At 36.5% G+C, this 23,878-nt stretch overlaps 1 protein-coding gene across 3 annotated transcripts in view; it reads right to left on the bottom strand.

Moving 5' to 3' along the window:
• Nucleotides 1-10,696: 10,696 nt before the first annotated feature.
• Nucleotides 10,697-23,878, bottom strand: part of LUZP2 (leucine zipper protein 2) — a 208,027-nt gene continuing 194,845 nt past the window's right edge. For all 3 annotated transcript variants that reach the window (XM_064512863.1, XM_064512864.1, XM_026121726.2), the window contains 3 exons: nucleotides 23,642-23,728; nucleotides 11,964-12,041; nucleotides 10,697-11,332 (listed from right to left, as the gene is read on the bottom strand). In XM_064512863.1, coding sequence (XP_064368933.1) covers nucleotides 11,228-11,332; nucleotides 11,964-12,041; nucleotides 23,642-23,728 — 270 coding nt within the window. In that variant the 3' untranslated portion in view covers nucleotides 10,697-11,227. The remainder of the gene's footprint in view (nucleotides 11,333-11,963; nucleotides 12,042-23,641; nucleotides 23,729-23,878) is intronic.

Genomic DNA, 23,878 nt, shown 5'->3' with positions numbered 1-23,878 from the left:
CACTAGGATAATTTATCATATAAAATATGGTTGATTTCACTTTTAAAGCTGTTTTTTGAGAGGTGAAATCTTATCCATTGGCCTCGAATGGACTTCCGACTCTACATTAGGATTTCTATTTCCTTTTTAATTATACTGCAAGCACAGGACAATTTAATAGAAGCAGAGCACTTGGATTTAATCACAAGAGTGGGTTTGTAATCATTATCTGAAGTTGTTATCCCAAATATTCAGGAAGCTTAAGGTAATCAGTGCCTTGTAATCCTCTGATAAAGGGTTCTAAAAAAGCGCATCCTACCTTTTACCTTGAGTAACTAATAATGCACTCTCTTCTCAGACCTCCGAGATACAGGTAGATCACTATTTTCTTTGAGCAAAGAGTCAGAACAGAATAGCTAGGGCATCTGTGATACCTGTGATTGCCTCTATGTTATTACAGTACTTACATTCTCGCTACCGTATTGTGTGGAAGGATTTGTGCATGTGCCTGTGACTTTTGACAAATGTGTTAATGAATGAAAAACAGACTGCAGGGTAGAAAAGAATTTTTTTTTTTTTTTATCAACCCATTTGTACACGCTTACAGTCATTTTTGAAAATGCTTTCTTTATTCCTTCTAAATGCAGGGAATACAGCGAATAGATAAGCACTGAAAAATCTACCAGACAAAGATTCTCTGTTTGGCACCATAAATTAATCTGTCCTACAGGCATATAATTATAGGAGTAGTTGAATCTTTCATGCGTTTGTGCTTGCTGCAAAAATTATACTCTATCTGACCCAAACATGAATAAACTGCTCTATAAACTTAAAATAAAATGTTCTTTTTATATTAAGAATTGCATATATTGGAAAGGTGCCAAAGACACTGTTACTAACTGCAATGAGAACAGCAATGCACACTTTTTTTCTCATTTCCATGATACAGCTATTCGCTTACCTGGCAGCACAGCAGAATGACTAGATGTACATCGACTGACAAAACAAAATACTTCTTCCCCAGCGTCACTGTCTGAATTATTTCCTTTGCTTCCAGATGTGAAAATAAAAGGAAAAAAAAGTCTGTAAAATGAATCCAAACCCATTACTTTAAGGTAACATTGCATTTTGATTGTTAAAAAAAATAGGATCACCGAGAAGCAGCCTGTGTCTTCGCTCCTTTATTGTGTTTCATTCAGCAATTAAAATTCGACTCTATGAAAGTTTTGCAAACCCAGGTAAATAAAATATTTTCTCAGCCACTTTTTTGATTTTGCTTTGGCCTGTTTTTCTGAGTTACTGAATTATTTCTCTCCACATAATAATTCAAATAAGTATTTCTCCCCAAGGATGCTTATTTCTTTTTTAAGCACTTTTTTTTTTCTATTTAAGGGGATATCTGAAAGAGGAAACAGGAAATAAGGAAATGGAAGAGAGATAGATATGTCAATCACCAAGCAGTTTTAAAGAGCACTGACTGCACTATTTCCAACAGATATACTATGCCCTGATTCAGAACTAATAAGAAATTAGATCTCACATATTATGCATGAAATAAATCTTTAGAAAAACACCAGCTTTGCCCTCCTTTTTGAAATTTTAAGTTCACCAGAAGGTGAGAACAGCAGAAAGGTCTATGAAAGCAGATCCAAGGTACTGCAGGATGCTAATGCAGAGCAACCCACAAACAAAAAAAATCATGTTTATTTCAGAAGACTTTATAAGATAGAATTGTCTTATGTGCCATGAACCGGCAGTGAAAGGCTCATTTCTGACGCAGTGTGATTTGCCCCATCAAAGACAGCACTATGATATTAAGGTTATTATACCCTGAGAATGAGACCCAGCTGGCACCACTAAATTTAGCTGAACATTAGGACTGGTGGGAATTTCTTGCAGATGGCAGTCATCTCCTCTGCACTGGAAAAGCTAAAGGCAATATAATTTCATTACTTTCAGTGAGCTTTCGCCTGTCACATCTGTGGAGCAATGATGTCGCGAGAAGATTTTTTAAAGTGTTAGATTTTGCTCAAGTAAAAGAAACATAGTGGCTGGCCCCTGCATGTGAATAACCTAAGAAATGGATTGGTCTATCAGCAGCTAAAGCCATCAGCAGCTAAACACATTGGAGGGCGTTAACTTTGTAGATGTGGTAGATGTTTTCTTATTAGCAATCACAAACCTTATCATAGCTGTAAAGCCAATGTTCAGCTTAGCACTGTTTACTAATTCAGAAGCAATTTTAACTATAGCAATTCTGGTCTCCTTCATTAATGGTGGGATTATCTTGTGAGGATTAGTTAATTTTATGAAATAATGTAACCTAACAAATTCTTTTGGAAAATGATAATCAAGATAACAGAGAACTAAAGCCAAAGTGGGAACCCGGTATCTGTGCAATTTCAAATCTAGGAGCCTTCGTTAAGAACTGGCTAATTTCCAGCGAGGTGAATTCCACCTGCCAAATTCTTACATACATTCAGACATGCAATACATACATACAGACATAGTAAAATACCTACCCAGGTCATCGATGACCTACAAAAAAAGACCTTTAAAAATAGTTTGAAGTTGCATTTGTATGTCCCAGTTTTGCTTACTTTTGCTCACATGTAAAGTAGGACTAAACCTGACAGGTTTGTGACAGAGTAACATGAAGTTTTTTGAGATGATACTTCCTTTTCAAATGTAGGAAATATATGAGGTAGAGGAATTTCCATTCTGTAGTTATAAAGGTTTTTGAAAAGTGACAGCTTTTTTGAGGGCTCCTCTCTGAAACAAGAACATAATTTGAGACCTTAGTTCAGTTCCCTTACCCATATTGCTCCTAACAAGTGGCGGATTAGCAGCTGCAAAAAGTACCTTAAAAAAAAAAATGTCAGTTTTAGAATTTCTTCCTCCCTGTCTTTAAATTGCAGTGAGTCTGCTTTCCTCAAAAAGTCCTCCCAAGAAGAGGTGGAAGGGTGCTTTAATGCAGCCTCCTAACATATTTCAGATAAGAACGAAGCTGTGCTGTTTTCATCAACTATAGCAGGACAATTGTCAGTTTACAACTTTTTTGGAAAATGGATTATACAATCAGTCTGGACTTTACAAAAACGCAAAATAACAAGGGTAGTTGAAAGAAGCAAAATATCTCTTTGAAATATACTCTTACATATGATGTATATTACTGGGAAGATACCTTAAGATTTACAGAGCTCGTTAGAGGAGAGGAACACTTGTCAGGAAGAAATCGTCACTATGGAGATGCTGTATCTCAGCCAGTGATACATACAAGTTTAATATACATTACATTAATCTTAGATTTATAAGTTATATCCCCTTTCCCATCCATATCTTCACCTATTTCCAACTATATGAGGCAGCTTTTGGTATAGCACTATTAATAGATTCCTGTTTCCAGGACCGGACATGTTTCACAAAGGGAAACCTTGTCAGTGAATTAAGAATATTATCCAAATCCTCCTGAAGTTCCTGCTGAACGCGGAGGACTGAGAATCTCACTGATTAGGAAATAAGTGTCATAGTAGTAAATACAGAGTATATTCATTATGGACCTTTTTTGCTTTACAGGTACTACTTGCACTGAAAAGCAATTTTCCTTTATAAAAGCACTAAAACATGTCTTTCACTTTGACAAATTAACACTTTGCCTAGTAGCTATCTTAATTAGTAACCATTAGACTAATCTTATATTTTGCTGTATATTACATCAAAAATCAAAGTCTCAGTGGTCAAATTCAAGGGAGTGGAAGGACCCTTCCTCCTTGCCTCCCTGGGACTCTGCAATAAATGCAGAGGTGATCTGAACTTTAAAATTACTTTTCATAGTAAAAAAAGTATTTTTATTCAGAGGATGATTGAAAGTCCATTTCTAGTTTGTGTCCTCCTCTGTATTCTTAATTACATTTGGTATCTCCAAACCACCTTACCAGTCATATCCTTCTGGGCATTTTTTTTAACGGTACAAAAGTTTAATAGTTTTTCTTTTATTATAACATTCCATTGAATTAAAATAGCTCCATATGCCTTGTGAATTGAAAGAATTTCCTTTTCATTTAGAGTAAGCACATTTGGCTCTACTTCTTTTTATGTTTCCCTAAAGTTAAACTCCTCAACTGCTCCCTCCAAATCCAAGAAGATGACAGCTGCCTCAAAGCCTGGTGTGATGTTGATTATAAAAAAAAGTCTTTTCCATACACCACCAGAAATGCAGCTTTGTCTTTTGATATTGTACATATTTATAAAATAATCCTTAAATGTTCAGAAATGCACCTGTGGCTGTTTACTAAGGGTGCTATTTAATGCTCCTCCTACACATTCTGTTTTAGTCTACAGTTTGAACAATTAACTTTCCCCTATGCGGATAACATAAAAAGAAAGGAACACCTGCACTAAGCTTCAGCTAGATAATGCGAGATTTTAGATGCAAGCTGCAAACTGAAAAGGCTGTATTTTATATTCAAGTTACGATTAAGATTAGCTCTGGTTGTAATTTTTTTCCAAAAATGCAATTTTGTTGGAATCAGAATTTCTCTTAGAAACCCATCAATTCGAACTGAAGGTAATATTTCAGCTGTGTCACACATCACTTCTTTTTATGGTATTCAAAATATTACAATTTCGTCATTTTGCTTTATTTTCTTAGTAATTCATTATATGTATTTATATTTGATATAATGCATTTTATATTCATATATTCATTTATTATACAGTCATTACTGTTGTATATTTTATGTTTCCTTTGCTAATGCTTTGAAATTATTAAAATATAATATTTTGATATTTCCCAATTTCAGGCTTGCACAATATTCACTTAAAAAAGTAATTTTTATCAAGAATGACAGCACATTTCAAGATAGCAAATTTACACAAAGAACAAAAATTCTACTCTCCTAGCTGCTAGAATTCTCATATTCTAATAATAATATTTTAATAATGATTTTAATACTTGTACTTCCCTTTAGGTATCCTGGACTGTTTGTTCCCAGAAGCTTCACTGAAGTCACATGGTTTAGAAACAGTCTGGCCTAGGGATCTTAAAACAATCTTCAATTTTAAAGCTTCCTTTATACAGGCCCTATTTCAGTTCGTAAACAAACCTTTCCCTGACATCAGTAAGTCTAAATTTTGTCCTGTTTTTTTTGGTGGTTTAGTTTTTTTCTATATTTTAATTTTTTTGCTTTTAGATGATATCTTCTACTGCATTCCTCAAAAACTCCCTAGCTTGAAAGTCATCTGGGCTTCTGATGCACTAGGCAACCATAAAACCAAGGGTAAAACAATGACATTATTTTAAACAGCATGTTTTCCCATACCACAGAAATGATGTAAATAAATCTTCCTTCTGTGAAAGGCACTAAAGAAAGTGTGCTGAGTATGTTTTAGCACCTTTGCCAAGGTTTGTCATAATTCTGAAATGTGCAGTTATGCTTGGTGTCATTTTAAAGGCTTTTGTAGAAAAGAGCAACTAGTGCTACCCCCATCCAGTTCTGCTTGACACCCTCTCTAATTACAGAACAAGTGCCACGGCAACTTTTGCTCAGAACGATGCCTGCCATCACTTTATACTACAGGCCAATATTTGATGAAGACAGATGTTCAATCAAATTTTTCTTGATCTGCCAAAATATTATTTGCTTGTCATAGTGTTAGTCAAAAGCATTCGTGTGAAGTTACTGCTACAAAAGGAGACATATCTATGCAAAACATCCACCTTTCCATGCAGATGTTAAGTATTTCGTAGTTTTAGTTAAACACTCAATTCACTGATTCATCACTGTACACAGCAAGGTGGTATATTTGCAGCACGTATGCATACACAACTACCTGCATCGCTGTATCCAGAGCCCTGCTCATCGCTTTCCAGGCATACAGCTGACAGCAGTGCAAGAACACAAGCAGTGGGCATGACGCTACCTTACTAGACGTGATACTACCCGCGTTCATTTACTTCCAAAACCTTGGAAGTGGGAGAGCTGCTAGAACTGCGCGCTTGAGGATCACCCAACACTTCCAATTATAAGGCCCTGTTTTTACCCTGTTTATGTAGGTACCTAAGTACGGACTGAAGTGCTGGTTTTGCTAGTTTTAGTCTATGATTTCTTCTGAACGTTTTTGAGATGTCCTGCACCTGTACATAAGCAGAAGGCTTTTTTTCCTCCTTCCTCTCTCTGCCAACAGCTGTAAACATTTCTGACAATGATTTCAAATAAATAGTCACTTTTGTTTACTTTCAATTACTTCGACATAGCTTGGTCAACAGGCACCAATAAATAATTCTAATCTCATGCATTTCACATTAATTACAGTAACCAAGTCTATAAAATTGAACTATTAATCATGGTAAAGTACAAAGAGATCACTGCAGCACAGTTGTAGCACAAGCCTTAACATGATGTCCAAAAATAAAATTCTCTTTGTCTTTCTTATCTTTCTGAATCAACGTATAAGGAGGTTCTTCTTCTACTGTGCAAAGCAAGCTGCATTACAAAAGTGTCAAAGTAAATCTCTAATATTATTGCACTAGAAAACTTACAGAAATTTAATAAAAAGTTTTTTCAGTTAGAGAACATATAGCTAATAGTTGCTAAGATAACTTTTTTGGTCTGATTATTTACATACATAAACTACTTTAGGCACATGAGCTGTTTCATGGTCTGAATCAAGGCCAAAATTTATGGGGTAAAAGTATTCCAATAGAGTCAAGTTAAAATGTTTTATAGCTCACTAGTTTGTATAGTCTTGATTCACAGCACCTTTAAGAGTATTTGGGGAGAAGTTTAATGGTCTCTGGGTATTGCTAATGTTTAAGGTTTGGCTTTTTTTCTTTTTAACTCTTAATTTGAATAAACCAATAATTTGTGGATAGCAGTGTATTTTAACATATATTTAATCAGAAGTATGCCGCCTAGTCAAACTAGCCAACTTTTAAAGTCAACTTTAAAAAGAAACACTAAAAATAAAATTAAATGATCACATAAAAGACCAAGGAGAACTTCAAGTACAGATTTTGCTACGTGTTTTCATTATAATTTTTTTTTTTAATTTTAAAGTGGAGACAGAATAAGACTTTTCCTTATAAACACCTTGTCAACATACGTAAAAAAAAGAATGCTCAAACCACATAGAATGTAGGGGAAAAAAACACATTAACTGTTGTAATGTATAAGATACTGTTTTGAGATTTTCCCAGAAACCCACCCAATTAAATCTGAATTTTTTGTTAAACAAGCAAGCCAAGAAACAGTGCTAATACTTCATATGCTTATATAACATCTTTTAATCTGAGGATCATAATTTGACTTCAAAAAATAAAGCAATATTATCGCATATTGATATATTCATATTATAGTACGTAGTATGTTATATCGTTCATACTGAAGTACTTACAGAAATCAGAGTGAGGCAGCGTTTTGAAAGTCACAAGGCCAGGGAGGCACAGCACTGAATGCACCTTAAGTTTTATGTTCCAAGAGTCAGTGAGAGCCTTCTCACAAAAAATTCATGGGTAAATAAAAAAGTCAGTCGTGATGACTACATCGTAATTGATGCATCTAAACTGGAACGCTGTTGAAATTTTCAGCTTTTCATGGCTTATTATTACTGAAAACTTTATAAATTTCACAGGTTATGGGTTAACTGAAAAAAATATGTTCTGTATATAAAATTCAGCATGAAAAGTCAACAATGAACTCGACTTCAGCATCTTAATTCTTAAGCAGGGAAGCACTAAGAATTATTTTCATATTTCTTGATGTTTAAAATAGAAATATTATTTTTTTAAAAAAATCCTATTAAAATAGAAAAATTGAAATGGAAGTTTAAAATGTGAAATGATCTAAAATCCATTTCACACTCTTACAAAACTAAGTATGTTTGGCCTGTTCCTAAACTGGAAATTGCTTTTAACTGCTAGCTGTTGGAACATCTAATAGAAAAGCATTTTGTCTCCCTATATGTAATTCTTATTTGCAGAGAGAAGGATACGGTCCCTGACCTGGTTCCTAAGCAACCTCAGGAAATTACAAACCATTTCCTTGCTGTTTGCTGCTCTGTGGTATGAGAGGCCCTCATAGGCAAGGAGACCCAGTGACACCCTTCTCTGCGAACCGGCTCACAAAGAGGCTTTTTAGTGTATTCTAGAGAGACCAAATGAGTATGAACGTGTCTCATATTGTATAAACTGAAGATCCTTTATGACCATTTTCTATACAACATCCAGCAGCTAAAAGTCAGAGGAAATGGCAAGGTCTGTTTATCTTCATCCCAGCGCTGGGACGTGAAACTACTCACACTCGTGGCTGGAATAAAAGAATGGTTATTGATCCACTGAGGGAAAACGTAAACACTTTTGCTGGTGACAAACAATATTAATACTTGGAAGCATTCTTGTGGGTTTTTTTCCTTGCTTTTCAAATTTCTTGCTCTTTTCCCCACACACATTCTCATACATTTCAATGCCTTTTCTAAAACAAAATCTTGTCTTTTTTTTCCATGTATAAATTAAAAAGAAGTTTTCTCTCAAACTGAAAAGATGTTTATGTGTTTTCTGAGCTGTAGTTCTCTGAGATATAACTACCAAGGATAAACTTCTCTTCAGATGTGCACAGCCTTCTTGGTGCATGGCTAGGATTTTCTGAATACCAGGACCTGTTAAGCTGTACCTACAACATACAGCACCTCTACCTACATTACATACAGATAAAAGACAAATGCGTCCATTAGTACGTTTGTTAATTCTGAAACATCGTGTGGATTATTTTAAAAATAATAGGGATGAAGGTAAGCGAGGATTCCCCTGGTCACCATCTTCAACATGTGAAACAAACAAACTTAAAATGCCTGGCAGTCCATGACCCATGTGAAGGTGGAGTCAGGTAAATCCTCAGACTGGGCAGAATTAATTTCTAGAGCTTTAATCAAAAAGGAAGGATTAATTCTCTCCACTAATATGGTTCCATCTCATCTGATCTTCAGTATCACTGAGGAAAAGTGACACAGAAAAGTGAAAGCATACATGCATGCAGATATAACCCAGATCATGACTCCATGGCTAAAAGAAAGCTTCTTACAATGAACCTTTCTGGAAAAAAAAAATAGAACAGATATTTAGTATTGTTTTTCTGACGGGAAACAGAGGTATTATGTAAATTACCTTGTGGTGAAATACAATTTAGGTGATGCATATTCTCAGAAAGCAGGGCTGAATTCCTAGAAAGCACCAGAAATTTTCCTAGAAAGCTGCCTCTTAGACCCAGCAACAATAAACAGTTATAACAATAGTAGATGTTTTGCCAGCACTGCTAAATTCTTTAGAAAGGTAAAACAAATGCCAAGTAGCACAGCTTACCTCATTTCTCCAGGATTCAAACGTGAAGATTCATGTCCTTTCTAGAGAGGTGACAGAAACAGTTCTGGTGGCCTTTCTGACTCGTACCTCAGACATTTCATTTAACGTATGTCATGTGCAAAGACACTTCACTTTTGACATATAACCAAAAATTAGGTTGTAGATGCGATAGGATCATAAGTCTTTACTGAGACTTTTGAAGTGCAGCAGACTGATTTCAACCTGGTTTGCAGTGGCTACAGCTGAAATGCAGCAAAGGTCTGCTACGTGGTCCAGACTGCCTGAAACAAATTCATATTGTATTTGACAGGCTCGATTTGATGATGCTGGTCAGGATCAACTATAAAAAGTCTTTTCTGATTATCTTTGTGGTCAGGATTTCACTTTTATCACTTAACATGGCTAATCTGAGTAGTACTCAGTTGTTATTCAGTCAGCTCATGAGTTTCTTTTCTTCTCTGAATTTCTGGAATTTTTCCAGGCAGTGAAACCTACTATTTTCCATATCCATTTTTGAGTAGGGAAGAAGCATATACAAAACATCAATGTGAAACCTGATTCACAACAGGGAGGAACAGACAGCTGTTGGACAAGACTGTTGAAAGATGGGTAAAATCTTAAAAGTTAGGAGTATGGCAGAGACCACCACAAAGTAAAATGGAAGTTTTATCTCTTTACTTTTTAAACTGAACTGAAAGTGATGACATGTATATTAATATAAGTAAATTAATATCAGTTTAGGAAAAGTTTTACTTCACTGCTGTGCCCAGTAAGAGGGAGTTAGAAGTAAGTTATAAACAACCACTTACAACAGTTACTATTGTTCAAAACTCTTCATGCAAGTGGAAAGCATAAACCATGGCACCAGGCATTGCTCCTAAGGCAGCAGATTTTTGAAAGATTTTCATGTCAAGCATCTGAGGCATGTGAATTCTTAAATTCAATTGACTCTGACATACGCCCAAAGAAGAGAAGGCATTCGTTCTTCCTTCTTTGAAATCTTGCCGCAGACTATGTGACCCATGAGAAAGCAAAAAAAACCCTAGGAGTCATATAGCGCACCTCAAAGAAAACGCTAACCTGTATTGTAGTGAGAAAACACCACCTGTAGTGGACAAAATGCATTTTTACCATTTAAAGTGTATTTATCCTATTGGGACCAGCACCACTGTAAGGGATGGAACTGAATTCCCATCAGACTGGTACCTGAGCTGTAAAATTTTAACTGAGTTCCATCGGCAAATTTTTCGCTTGAATCCTGAAAGCCACAACTCTTCCCAACTCCAGCCCTCTAATTCTGCATTTCTGCCAACATTTCAGTGCTCAAAATTGGGCTAGAAGTGATAGCAGTTAGAAAAAACAAACAAACAAAACATCTTTTATTGTTTAAGTAAGCAGACTTGAAATGGTATTACTGAAATGTAAATATACATGGATCCTTACTGTTCCATTTTTACAGTTACTCTGATGAGTGGCACTATACTTCAACTATGCTTACAAAGATTTTTAAATATTTTTCTGTGTTAACTGCCTTTTATTCTTAACTTGATCTAAATCCTGATCTGTTGTAAAGGTACATGAAGTAGAACAGACGCAGAAAATGATACTTGAGAATGGCAATTGTTTACAAAACAAATTCATAATATGCAATTACTGATCAGGATAGAATTATATTTCAAAAACTGGACTGTATTACAAAGCATTTCTTCAAACATCCATTTTGGATTATTGCTTAAATATACTAATCGGTCTATTCTAGACTATTTTACAAACATTCATAAAATAGTGAAAAAATGCATGCTTTAGAAACCAGGTACATTTCATGCCTCTGAACTAAAAAGAAAATGAAGACGGGAGCCAGTAAAGAACATTTTTAATGTAGATTAGTAGTGCTTAGAGTTTTTTCTCTTTTGTACTAACAGACTCTTCAAACTTTCTCTCATTTCTTTCAGGTGATTTTTTATCTTCAGCTTTAGTCCACAGAGGGCTGTGCAACTTCTGTTGAAGGTGAAAATAGTATCGGTGTAAGTATTTCATATGTGACATGCACATATATAAGAAAACAGAAAAGTGTGTTAAAATTCGGTAGGAACAGCGCACACAGAGCTGCATTTCCACTAAATAGATGCACCAGCCTTAAACAGCTATCACAACGTGATATTCCTCATGCAAAACCATACAAGTCTGAAAGTGCTTTATAATCACCTCTTTGGTGATTTTTGTCTTTTTCCTCTTGGTCCACCAAATGAAGAGCTCAGGTATACAATTTGCTTAAGACTTTTCCCATCTGTAACATGGCTGCATGCTGTTTCATAGAATCACGGATATATAAGGGCTTTGGAAATCTCTTCCTTCTCACCTTCCAAATGGTATTGAAATCACTTCATTAAGTCAGTTGTCTACTAGGATACTCCAGTTCTTCAAACATTAAATAGTTTCCCAAATTGGTAATAACCAAGAGCCATTTTGAACAGATCCAATGAAATCTGGTACAGTAACAGCTTATACTGAATTGAATAAGCTGCTCTATTTCAAAAGTATGAGCTCAGAATGGGTAAATATACTTCAAGTAATTGCGTATTTTACAAGACCTTTTGCTAAAAACTTGAGAATTTCAGAAACAGAATACCTGAAAGCTTGTCTCTGTTTCTGCTGCCTTCAAATGAGATGTTGAATTATTGCGGTTCCCCAAACATGTCTTGCCAACCTGCAAAATACAGATATCATACATAACTACTTAAAACAAGCCTGCTGTTTCCTACAACAAGCATGATTTTCCTGAAACATTCACCATGTTTTCTCAGCCTAGTTGATGAGATGGAATAAAAAAAAGTTGTAATAGCTAAGTGAATTCCACTCTGCCATCATTCACATATAGTCTGCTGTGGCTATAAAAAAACCCAACAACTTAACACTTGTGTAGATTTTTCCTCTGTGTTTAAATCTTTTTTACAAATAGTGTAGTTTATTCCTACAATGGTCTCATGGAACAGATAGATAATTACAATCTTCTGTCATGGATGAGTATTAACAGATGAAAACTAGCATTAGAGTTCAGGACTTCTCTATTAGTATTCCATTCTCTACATTTCTAGACCTCTTTTATATAATAAGCACTGAATATATTGAACGGGGAAGTCGGAGGACTCTCAAGGTACAGAAAGGCTTGCTAGATTCATCTCTGTCATTTTATTGCAGCAAGAATGTTGTTTTCCTTGCCAAAATCATTTTTAATACAGGAAAACAGAGGAAAGACAGAGCTGAACAGTACAAGTAAAACGCATTCCAGTGCTGGAACAGCTACACAGTGGGTATTGAACCAAAGAGGCCTTGTGTTAGGAGCCTTTAGAGATTTACCCAGCACTGAAATTTCTACTGAAAGAGTATCCTTCAGGACTGGGATTAATGACACCATAGGTGAAGAAATTAAAATGTGAAATGTAGTAAAATACGGGTAATCTTTGATCATTGCTTTAAAATAATGCTCACACTGGAATATTTCTACTTATTTTGAAATTAAGAGCTGATACTTTCAAATGAAGTGAAAATGAAAAAGGAAGTAACATCTTTCAAGTTTTAAAGTCATCAAGACTCTTTCCAACATAAGAGACATTTTGCTTATTTTAAATTTTAACATAACACTTCCTCTAAAATGCTTCCCATTTTGCATAAGTTCTTGAAAATTTTCAAAGCTAAGTCATACCTAGATAGAATATTTTTACACGTCAGACATAGTCCAATATATTTGTAAAAATAAGGTGCAAAAATCATTAACATATAAATGTTCATAGCAATATTAACACAAATATGCACTTAGTAAGAAACTCCCAATAATATCCACTACCAAGTTTGCTGACATTTCTACAGCTTCTTAAAACATTTCAAAAATGTACAGTCGATAACATTGGTCTAGGATAGAATAAGCTATATATGTCATGTAGGGCAAAGGAATCGTGAATGAAAACAAGAGAAAAAATCTGTTTAAATGGTGTTTTTCAAGACTTTTTTCCTAGACAGGCGTTCTTGAGAAAATAGAGATTAAGTCTAAATTCATCCAATAGAAGTTTAAATCATAGCAGGATAAAAGTTACCTCACCTAGCAGAGAACATTGACAATAAACACCCTAACATACAAATCAAATGTCAAGGAATTGTATAAATACGCTTTGTACAAGTGACATTAGATTGGAGCTAACTAAAAAGTAAGCGACTGACAAGAGGGAAGAAAATTCATTGGTTTTGCACTTGAGAAATTCAGACAGTCCCTTGCCTGTAACAAAGCTGATCTGTGAACAGGTGTGAATAAGAGAATGAAATGTGTTATGAAGAAAACTACTGCAAGAGGGGACTGCTGCCCCTCTACTGAAACCTTTGAGAGAGACCATGATATTGCCAAGTAGCACTTCAGGGCATTTTTAGTCATGTTTGAGCTAATAAAGTCAGCCTCTGAGACGATGCAATTGAAGTGACTTATAGCGAATCCTTCACTCCTCCCCATTATACAAAACAGCTAATGAAAGCTGCATGAATATTACATAATAGGGAATAATCAGTATAGCGTTGGTTAAAAAAAATACATTTTTAAAACTATTGATAAAACATCCACTCCTTTTCCTATCGAAAAAAAAGAAATATGAGTATTAAGTTAATGTTATAGATAAAGATCTAGGAGTGAGAAGACAGAGGAGGAATTTTTAATGCATGTTTAACATTTCAAAGCTTCAGGTCCTGGTAGAACTGGTATTTAATATATCTATTAATGAGTAAGCTAAAACAGTGTGTTCAGCTTAGTCATGTTAAGGAAAATTTTGAGGATTTCAGATTGAGAGCAAAAGATGCAACAGATCAAAAAAGCAAGGTTATTTACAGAAAAGGACAGAAGTAATACTAGTGAAATTTAAGGTCACTTTATAAATACACCAAAAAGTTTCAGGCCACCTCACAAACAAAATAGAGAGAGATAGGAATCAAGAAATGTTAACGGAAATTAACTAAAATATGGGAGGGCAACCATTTAAGTGATACTGAAAAGAAATGCTTACCTTAGAGAAAAAAAAAATATAACACCTGATAATAAAAACAATGTTTTATAAGTGATTAATCCCTCTTAGTTCTTTTCATAGACCAAATATTGAGGGCCATCCATCTTGGTAGGAAAACAGAAGTAAATGTCTGTGGTATTTCATATTTTTTTGACTCGCAGCTGTTATCCTTTCTCGTACCACATAAGACAGATGACTACTGGGGAGCAGACAGTAGACTGGGACATTTTTTCTAAACAAAGCAGTCAACTCCTCTGTCTTTATGCTGCTAAAACAACATTAATTATTGATTCCTTGTCACAATGAAATCTTTGGTATTACTAACAAATAAATTACAGGTTGAACAACAGAGATGATCCTAAGTATGTCCTCGATCAATAGCAGCACCAGAGCCAGAATCCTAACCAGTCGCTATGGCTGTGCTGTATATCTGTTTGGCTTTACAATTGTTCTCGATTTTAAGTCAGTTCTGTTCCCAAGAGATGAGACAGATGGTTACAGCACTATCTCCTATTATAAACTGTAAACTGGATTAAAAACAACCAAACAAAAATCCCAGAAAATATAGGGTGTGTGTGTGTGCGTGCATATTTGTGTATGTATGTACATACATGTATACACACACACACGTCTATATATACACATAAATATACATGCATATAAATATACATGCACACATACACACACACCCCTTTTACCTTGGACAAAGATGAATTCAAACAATTTGGAAACACAAAACTAACACAGTAAAATGCCTTTCATAGGTTTGGGTGACATACAGACAGAAATAAATATCAAACGTTTGGGGGTTTTTTTTTGATAGTTTCTGCTATGCCAAGTGGTGGAAAGATTTTGTTGTTTGTTTTTCTGTCTCTCTCTCTCTTCTTACTGTCATATTCACTCCCATGAGAGGTAACTCTACTTACAAAAACATACAATGATAGCTTGACATGGTGGAAAGCAGCAAAATGCAGATATAATTGCTTTTAGAAAAACAAGGGCTTGAAACATTGCCTGTGTGGTTTCCCTATTTCATAAAGATGAGATTTTTAGAGACGATTGGATTTTCCCAGGCTTTGATTCATGATTTTTGTATATTAGCGCTCCAGCGAAGACCTAATATCTATGTTTTTCCCACCGCAACAAGGACTCCCGCAGTCCTTTTTGGAAATGGGAGGGCGGGGGCAGAGGGACCGGGAAGCTGCTGACTCAGCAAGTCCCTCTGCAGGACACTCGCATCCCTCTGGCGGGCGCACCCACGCACGCACACTCCCACGCACACACCCACGCACCCTGCTAAGGCCAGAGAGGAGAGCACGGCCCCAGCTTGCAGCCCAGAGCTCTTCACTCCTTGCCCCTATTTGTGAGTACATTTAAGTACAGGAGGAGGCGTGGTATAGTTTGGCACCCCCCTCGACGTGTGCTTGTACAGACGCTCACCCTGGACAGAAAGCAGCACTCCCTGTTTCTCTCAGGGAAGACCGATTGCTTTTCTTCCAATGAATACACTATTTTGGCAAGGATATCACTAGAAAAGCTAATGAAATGCCAAGACTGTGACAAAAGATCAAAACCACCCGAGTAGTAACATGTTCAGAAGGGGAAAAAAAAAAAAAAAAAAAAAAGTGAAAGGCAGTAGGTTCCAGACAAAACCATCTCAAATCAGCCTTGTTACTTTAATGCACCCACTGACTTCTCTTACACCACCATACCAAAGCAGGTTGCAATTTAAAACCTTGTCAAAAACACTTCAAGGGGTGCTACCTTTTGAATGCCAAGAGAGCACGGCGTTTGACAAGACGGACTGCCTCGCCAGCTGTGCTGTGAAAACACTTTGCAGCTGTACGGAGAGGAGTCGGCACATCACAAAGCAGAGCAAAGAGTTTTGTCTCCCCTAAATCTCCATCGATCACAGCTAAGGTTTAAATCTACGCTGGTCTCACGGAGCGGCAGGGAAAAGGCGCTACTGTTCGGTCGCCATCTGAAGACTCTCCACGTAATTCTTTGACCCTTCGTATTTATTTGTGTTTTGCATTTATGAAACCAGGTCTTCTCAATAACAAAAAAGTTAACAATATTCTCAAATTCTAGCTTCATTACCTAAGTCTATTTCCCCCCTGCTATTTAGAACAAAACAGAGTTGCCCTTAACTATGTTCTGTGCTTTTTTATCCCTCCCTTTAAGGAGTCTGGCTGGCTGTTGACGAAGGCAGCGGAGGTGGTAGACTAAATAAGTCTCATTCGGAAGCACAGTCCCTGCGTTCCCTGTCTTAGTACACTACTGCAGTTCCAAATATTTCACAAAATCCACTTGTGATGTCCATGATGTTATTTTAAAACCAAATGCAAGCTAAATGCATTTTTAGACTAACCTCCCATTTTCTCAATATATTTCAAACTGACGTTTTAGAGATTCGATTATCTGCTTGATTCGTTGGTCACAAAGAATGCATACGTTACCATGGCAGAAGGGTTTTTTGGAGCATTTCATTGTTCGCCTCATACAGCTAAACCTCAGGCTTTAAGTGTGGCTCACATTTCATCAGAAATGGAGAGGGATTCTGCTGCAGATGTTTCCTTTAGTACCTAAAGACTTCTCAGTCAAATACACTCCAGCCTAGGTTCACCAGCATGCGCCCCGGTGAGCAACATCCTCTTTCTAGATTCAGGAGACAAACCTTCAATACTTCTAAGCCGGTATTTACCCAACTATGCAGTTATTAACTAAATGGTGACTAGCCCTTGAAATGGTTTTTATGAATCTAACAAGATGGAAAGACACATTTCTCTGAAGCTTTTTTTCCTTCCCTAATATTACCTTATTATAATAAAAATTATAATAATTTAATGAGCTGTATCTAACCATTAGTGACTGATTCCAGAATTTCACCCACAAATGAATTACTTTCACGGAGTAGCCTATGTATTTTATTTATGGAAGCATTCTTTGCCTTGCCATTAGTATGCTACACTCTCATTGATTATTCAAGTATGTCTGCCATACTTTTTGTAATTTATAGGCTTATTTATAACACAACATTTTATTCATTAAACTACATATGCTGCATTTTGAACATAAGGCATCAAGCAGGACCAAGTGCTTGAACACTCAGTTGTAAAAGCTTTAATACAAAGCAGTGACAATTCTGAGTAGTGAGAGCTCGACCTTTCTCAAGGAAAAGGCTTCAGGAAAAAGAAATTGCAGAAACCATTATTCAAGTCTGTTTGCTAGCTGACCATGACATTTCATTATTTTTACTGTTATTCACTCTCTTCTAATTGTCTATTTTCTTCTTAACATCTCCTTAAATTTGAGCCTTGCCAACAATTTTAATTTTTATAACTGTTTTTTTAATCTAAACAAAACAGAAGGCTTATTATGATTTCCTTCTACGTAGTAGAGAAATACTTGAGCACACTGAATTTAGTGGTGTTGAGGGCTCGTGTTACTTGCTCTATTTAAACTTTAAGAAATGTATTAATGATTTATTTATTTGTGTTTTTAAAATAAAGTTTTCATACTGCAGTGCATTTTGCTTTAAGCAATACACTTTGTATGTACAACAGGATTCAAAATATCTGGAACAGTTAAGTGAGATATTTAACGAGACAGGATAATTGAGACACAGCATATGCCTTAAAATAGTATTCCATCTTGATCAGTTTAGTATGCAGTTTGATTAGCAAAGTACCTTTATATGAAATCCTGGTTATGAAACATGCAGCTTGATCAGTACAGCATGCAAAATTTCAGAAGTCATGGTGTTCAGTTCACCTAGTAAATTATACAGCAGAGCTGGAGCAGTTCACAGCTGGGTGTGTAAATTATGAAGGTAGATTACCCAAGTGTGCATCTTCATTTAAAGAGAATCTTGAAAAAAGCCAGTTAAAATTCAGCACTCCCTTGGCTATTGAACTATGCAACTTGACCCGCAAACTGCCAAACAAGGTCACTGTACCAGCACTTCACTGTATCAATGCAGTTAATAAGAAAATAATGTTGTGTTGCTCAAATAATCATGCAACTTATCACAAGTGGACGGGAAGTCAAGAAGCTTAAATAAGCGAGAATATATTGAACTGTTACAGTAATAAAGTATTTCCTTGGCTGCTAAAGCGTAGCACTGACACACGTTGCCCTTCAGACTCTGCAGAGGCTACCACAGGTTCCCGTGCAGCGTTCCCACGCACTGCTGCGAGCACCCGAGGAGACGTGCGGGATACATTTACAGAGCACGACGCAGCAGAAAGGACTGAGCTAGCTCTCTTAAAGCCAGTCCAAATACAGAAGCAAGGGATGCACCATCAACTCAACTGAGAAACTAGATATCTTGGTGCAAGCGGTACTTGCCACTGTATCAAACCTGCTCTCCTAAATCAGTATCATCAGCTCTACTGCACAGCAGCTGCGGTACGGGCAAAAGCAGCCTGGTGATTTGCTCACTAATGATGGCATTGATTAGCTTAAACCAGCATAACTCACAGAAGAGAAAGAGGACTTCATAATATTGAAGTTTGACTATGCTTAGATGAGGTATCTCTTTGGAACTGGATTCAGAGCAACTTGCATTTAAAGATTTTTCTGTATTTTTTTTGAGTTATCGATTCAAACGATCTAAAACCTTTAAAAGACAAACTTTGCTAAAACTTTCAAATCTGAACTAATTAAAAGTGAAAGAACTTAAATAATTTACATTTAAAATTGGAAAGTGGCACATTTCATCAAAAAATTACAAACTCTATCAAATGTTGCAATGGGCTTGATGTTTGAATTTTTATTAAACTCTAATCTGTCAATAATCATGTATGGTCTGCAAATGTATGCTGCTCTTTTATTGTAAAGAGTGCTAAGTTTTACTAATTGGTCTGACTAATGTTACTACTACTTCTACCCCAGACTGACTGACAATTTTGGGATCATGGTATTTTTGCTCTTTAATACTTAAAATACACAGTTCTTTGCTACATTTTTTTCTTCCTGTGCTGAGCAGATATTTTCAAATTTCTTATGCTTCATTTTTTTTTTGGAGAATATTATGAAGTTTCCAATTTCTGAAGGGAACTGTTGCCAAACAGTTAATTTAAAAGAGAGTTTTTTGCACTAGCATATAATGTTCAGCTTCAATGAAGTCAGTAGTACTTCATGCAGTTATACCCACTATTGAATATGACTTGATATTTTATTCTCTCATTTTTCTCCTGTCACAATAATTCCCATACTTCCATGAAATACTCCCTTAATAGCTCATTTATACAGCATTTACAACATGTTCCTTTAAAACATACACAAACTATATCCATATCCAGATTAAACTGGATTTCAAAATCATAATTCAACTTTTTTTAAAAAATACGCCATAAGCATGGTAATATACAGGATAGATGTTCTTCTCTTAAAACACCATTCTGCAGCGTAAATAACATTATTAGCCAAGTTAGGTCTACAGTTTATTCAAGGACAGATTTTATCAGATCTGCGTAATAGATCTATATTTTGATCTCATATGACCCTCACTGTTTATTAAGATACGGTACAAGACACATGCCAAGTGTGCATATGTATTTCCATAAGATACCCCTGCAGTTTTCCATACCTCTCTCTTACTGCAGAGCAGAGTGTACTGAGTAGATGGCAGAGCTAACTCGATTTAACTCCCTATGACCTTCACAGTCCTCATTTAGGGAACAGAATTACTGAATTAATTTTGAGAATTTTATCATGTTGAAATTTTGTTACAGTAATTCCTTTTCTCTCTCATTACTCCCTTGGGGAAGCGAGTACAACATGATCAAAGCTCTGCAATTGAAACTCAGAGAAAAATGAGGCTAAATGGCGTGGTTGCTTAGGAACATGTGTATGTTTTGGTCCAACGCTCTCTGTCCTTTGTCACTGAATGATTAATGAATATGCAGTGTTTGTTTACTGCAGGAAATTAAAGCACTAAATAAAAGCACTATCACTTTTATTTATCAGAAAAGACTCTGCAAGGACAAAGAGCAAGAAATCTAAGATGAGAGTGGGAAACAAAGAATCATTTTAAAAATTGTCCGATGTTTTAACACTACCACATAGATGGTTTTAAAAGACACATGTCACATGCATAATGATTATTTGATGCGAAAAAAGGCAAAGTACATTCTTGGGTAATAGTAGCTGGCTTTTGCAAGGGAGAAGGGAAATGATGCATCAATAAGAGCTCAGATTTCTGCACAGAGACTTTCAGGAGCCAGCCATAAGGAAAAGGTCTCTGGGCAAGACTAAGAAAAATACTACTGATGACATTCCTCTGGTAAAACTAACTCTCAAGAGTAATAGGACCTTTTAAAAGAAAACTGAAGTTAAGATATTGTCTTATTTTTATGGGCAAATTTCAGACGATTTAAGCAACCAGAATTTTGAATTACAAGATGTCCTACCTACTTATGGCTACAAGTCCCATGTCAAATGTTGTGACAGCAAAGGTGCCAGAAGCATCTAATTTCCAAATGAATTTATCTAATTTGGCCTGCCTGTATCCCATTTGTAAATAAAATTTCATTTGTCTACATTCCAATATAAACTACATTATAGTTAAATGTATGTTCATACTAATTAAAGAAAAATTGCAACAGGATTAGCAGATTAGAGACAATTAGAGAGATGGTTAGTCACACAGACCAAAAATATCAGTTGATGCAAACAACTAGCCGTTTACCTTAGCTCTCTTTTGCCTTAAAATCTGAAATGAACATTACTACACTAATTCTCCCGGGTCAAAAATCACAATTATTTTTATCAGAGAGACAAATAAAAGATCTTTGCAGAGCTCTGAAAGAGTATTGCTGAAAAACTAGGTTTTTAAAGCAACATCTTAATTTTAAGCATAATCATGTTTTTTTCCTTGGCCTCAACATTTTTTCTTTTTTTTAAACAAATGGCACACGGGGAAGTGTTCTTGACCACCAACAGCTATACTTTTCTCATTAGGATCTGTAAAAACCTCTATTAAAATAATCCCCCTGCCCCCCAATCCATACACATACACACACACACACACACACACACACACACACACACACACCCAGGATTTAAAAAAAAAAAAAAAAAGACAGAGAGAAAAACACTAATATGTTCCCAAGTCTGGAATTTTCTCAAAGTGGTAGTGTTCACAGGTGCAAATCACAGCTTTGTAGTCCCCTAGGAGAAGGAACTGCTTCTAGTTCCACAAGGACTTAAGATGTTATCTTTGAAATAATCATGAATCAGTTAAGATTCACTGAAAAAAGGGACATTTTTAGTTCCTTTTTCAAAAGTATTTAATTTGCATTCCTCCTTGTCTCTAGAACGTTTATATTTTATGACATAAGATACAAAAACAACGATAAAAGGTGGGAAGCGGTTGTCATGCCAGTGTCAGATCACCATCGGTACTATTGGTACGTCCCACGCAGTGCCCAGGACGAGCTCAGAGCAAGCGAGGACCGCCGGGCAGCCCACGCGCTGAACCCCCTCCTGCTGCGCAACGCGTCACGTATTCTGCCCACCTTAAAAATGTCGTGACCATCAGGAAAGTCTTTTAATCTAGATGAACGTGCTGCGTAAAGATAACAACATGACTGTAAACACAGAGAAGATCTCCGGAGGGGAGCGTTTGCTGCAGCCGAGCTTGAACCTCGTTGAGACTGACAGTGCACGTAAGAGAAAGGAGGAAAGTTTCATCTTAAACAACAGCAGGGGAAATTGCTCAGCTCTGTGAGCAACCGGCGGGACAAAAAGTGGTCAAGGCTAGGTCAGTTGTGAAAAACTTATTTTAGTGCTTTGGTTCTCTCTTAAAATTTTGCTCCCATTTCTTTAATCAGGAGGCAGGTTTACTAGAAAACTTCTGGTTTTCATATTTTATGCTTGTCTGGTATTTAAAGTGAAATCAAGTGATTCTGACAAATTGGGATGTTTTAACACCCAAGGCTCCAAATGAGCCTTTCACAAAAATAGAGTAAAAGTCCCATTTAATGTTAAAGAGGATATATCTTCCTATATTTACAACTGTTTTAATTACACTGGAGATTCTGTTTCTAATAGGCATAAATATCACCCTGTTTACAGCTCCCTCACATCAAGGTGTTGCGTTTGCATCTTATTCTTTCCTCTCCTTCTGCTATTTTTATGAATAAGAACTGAAGTTTCCTTCATCTTTAGACATTAAGAAAGGTCCAATGGCAAATTCTGCACTCTTCTCCTGGATAGATAGGAGGACCTGGCAGGGGGAAGTCGTTTATAATGTTCTTAATAAATGGATAATACATACGGCTTTTTACAATCTGTTAAGAATTGACTGACTGAAACCTGTTTCCCAAACTGCTCTTTACAAGTGCTCTGCATTGCTGTGATCGCCACCAGCAAGCTACCGCTTACCTCCCGGTCAGTCTGCTACACCTGGAGGAAGCTGAGGTGTTCAGCACCGCATTCAAGAGCTGCTGTGACTGTGTCCTGTTTGCTCCTGCTGTCTTCTACATTTCACCTGCAGACTTGCTAAAGTCAAAATGGCACTGTGTTTTTGGACGACCCAGCAGAAAGTACACCCTCTCAGCAAATCTTCTCTCGCACGCTTTGTTTTCTTCTGTCATTTTTTCCTGTTTTATTTGCATTGTTATAATCCCAGCCACAATAAGCCCATTTGGGATATACGTTAACAGCTCCTATCACGCTGCCTGAATGAGAGTTTTGCCTCAAAAAAAGAGGCAGATTTAGCTTTCTGTCAGATGTGTCATAAGAAGAACGAAGCTTGTAGCTCTCCTTGCCTGGCAGTGGACAAAATTACCTGCTTACACTGGTACGCTGCCACCTGTTAGTGCTCGAGCTGAACACCTCCCCAAAGGCTTTGTTCTGCCAAACGAAGCAGCTGCGCCCGCATCACGAGGGCCATGCTATGTAAACAGCGGTCTGCACGGCCCCGGGACCCAGCAGCTCTTCCACCCAGCCGTGCGAGTACAAGTAGTGCTTGAAATGGTTAAGCATCAAATGACATCTTTCCTACCATTTTTTTCCCCGCAAAAGCTCTACAAGTCCTATTAGATAGTCTGTAAAACAAACCCAGAGAGCGCACCAGCACAAATTGACAGCCAAGAGCATTTGCTCCCCGGCACTTTAATGCAGAGTATAGCTAGCTTATAAAATATATGTACCAGCTTGATTAGGAAAAGTAAATCACGTTGATAATTGTCTAAGGCTTTAAAATGTTTCCGTGCAGTCTATACTAAGACCTGATTTGTAAGCAGACTAAACTTACGTCTTGAGAATCACACCCCTGGATGCTCTGGTTGTCTTTCTTTCTTGAGGTAATGCGGAGACTCTCTCTGTCTGCTGAGATGTTTGGCTGGGCACAGGAAATAAAAAAGGAAATGAAACAGACAGTGAATATAGATAAAAGCTTTAAACAGCTCACATTTCAAAAATCAGGATAACACAAAAATATAAGGTCAGATTTTGCAACCTGTTAATTACTTTATGCATCACATGTTCAGGA

This window comes from Dromaius novaehollandiae, chromosome 5 (assembly GCF_036370855.1).
Source record: "Dromaius novaehollandiae isolate bDroNov1 chromosome 5, bDroNov1.hap1, whole genome shotgun sequence".
Taxonomy (NCBI): domain Eukaryota; kingdom Metazoa; phylum Chordata; class Aves; order Casuariiformes; family Dromaiidae; genus Dromaius; species Dromaius novaehollandiae.
Note: the sequence above shows the minus strand (reverse complement) of the source record. Positions and strands in the feature narration are given on the sequence as shown.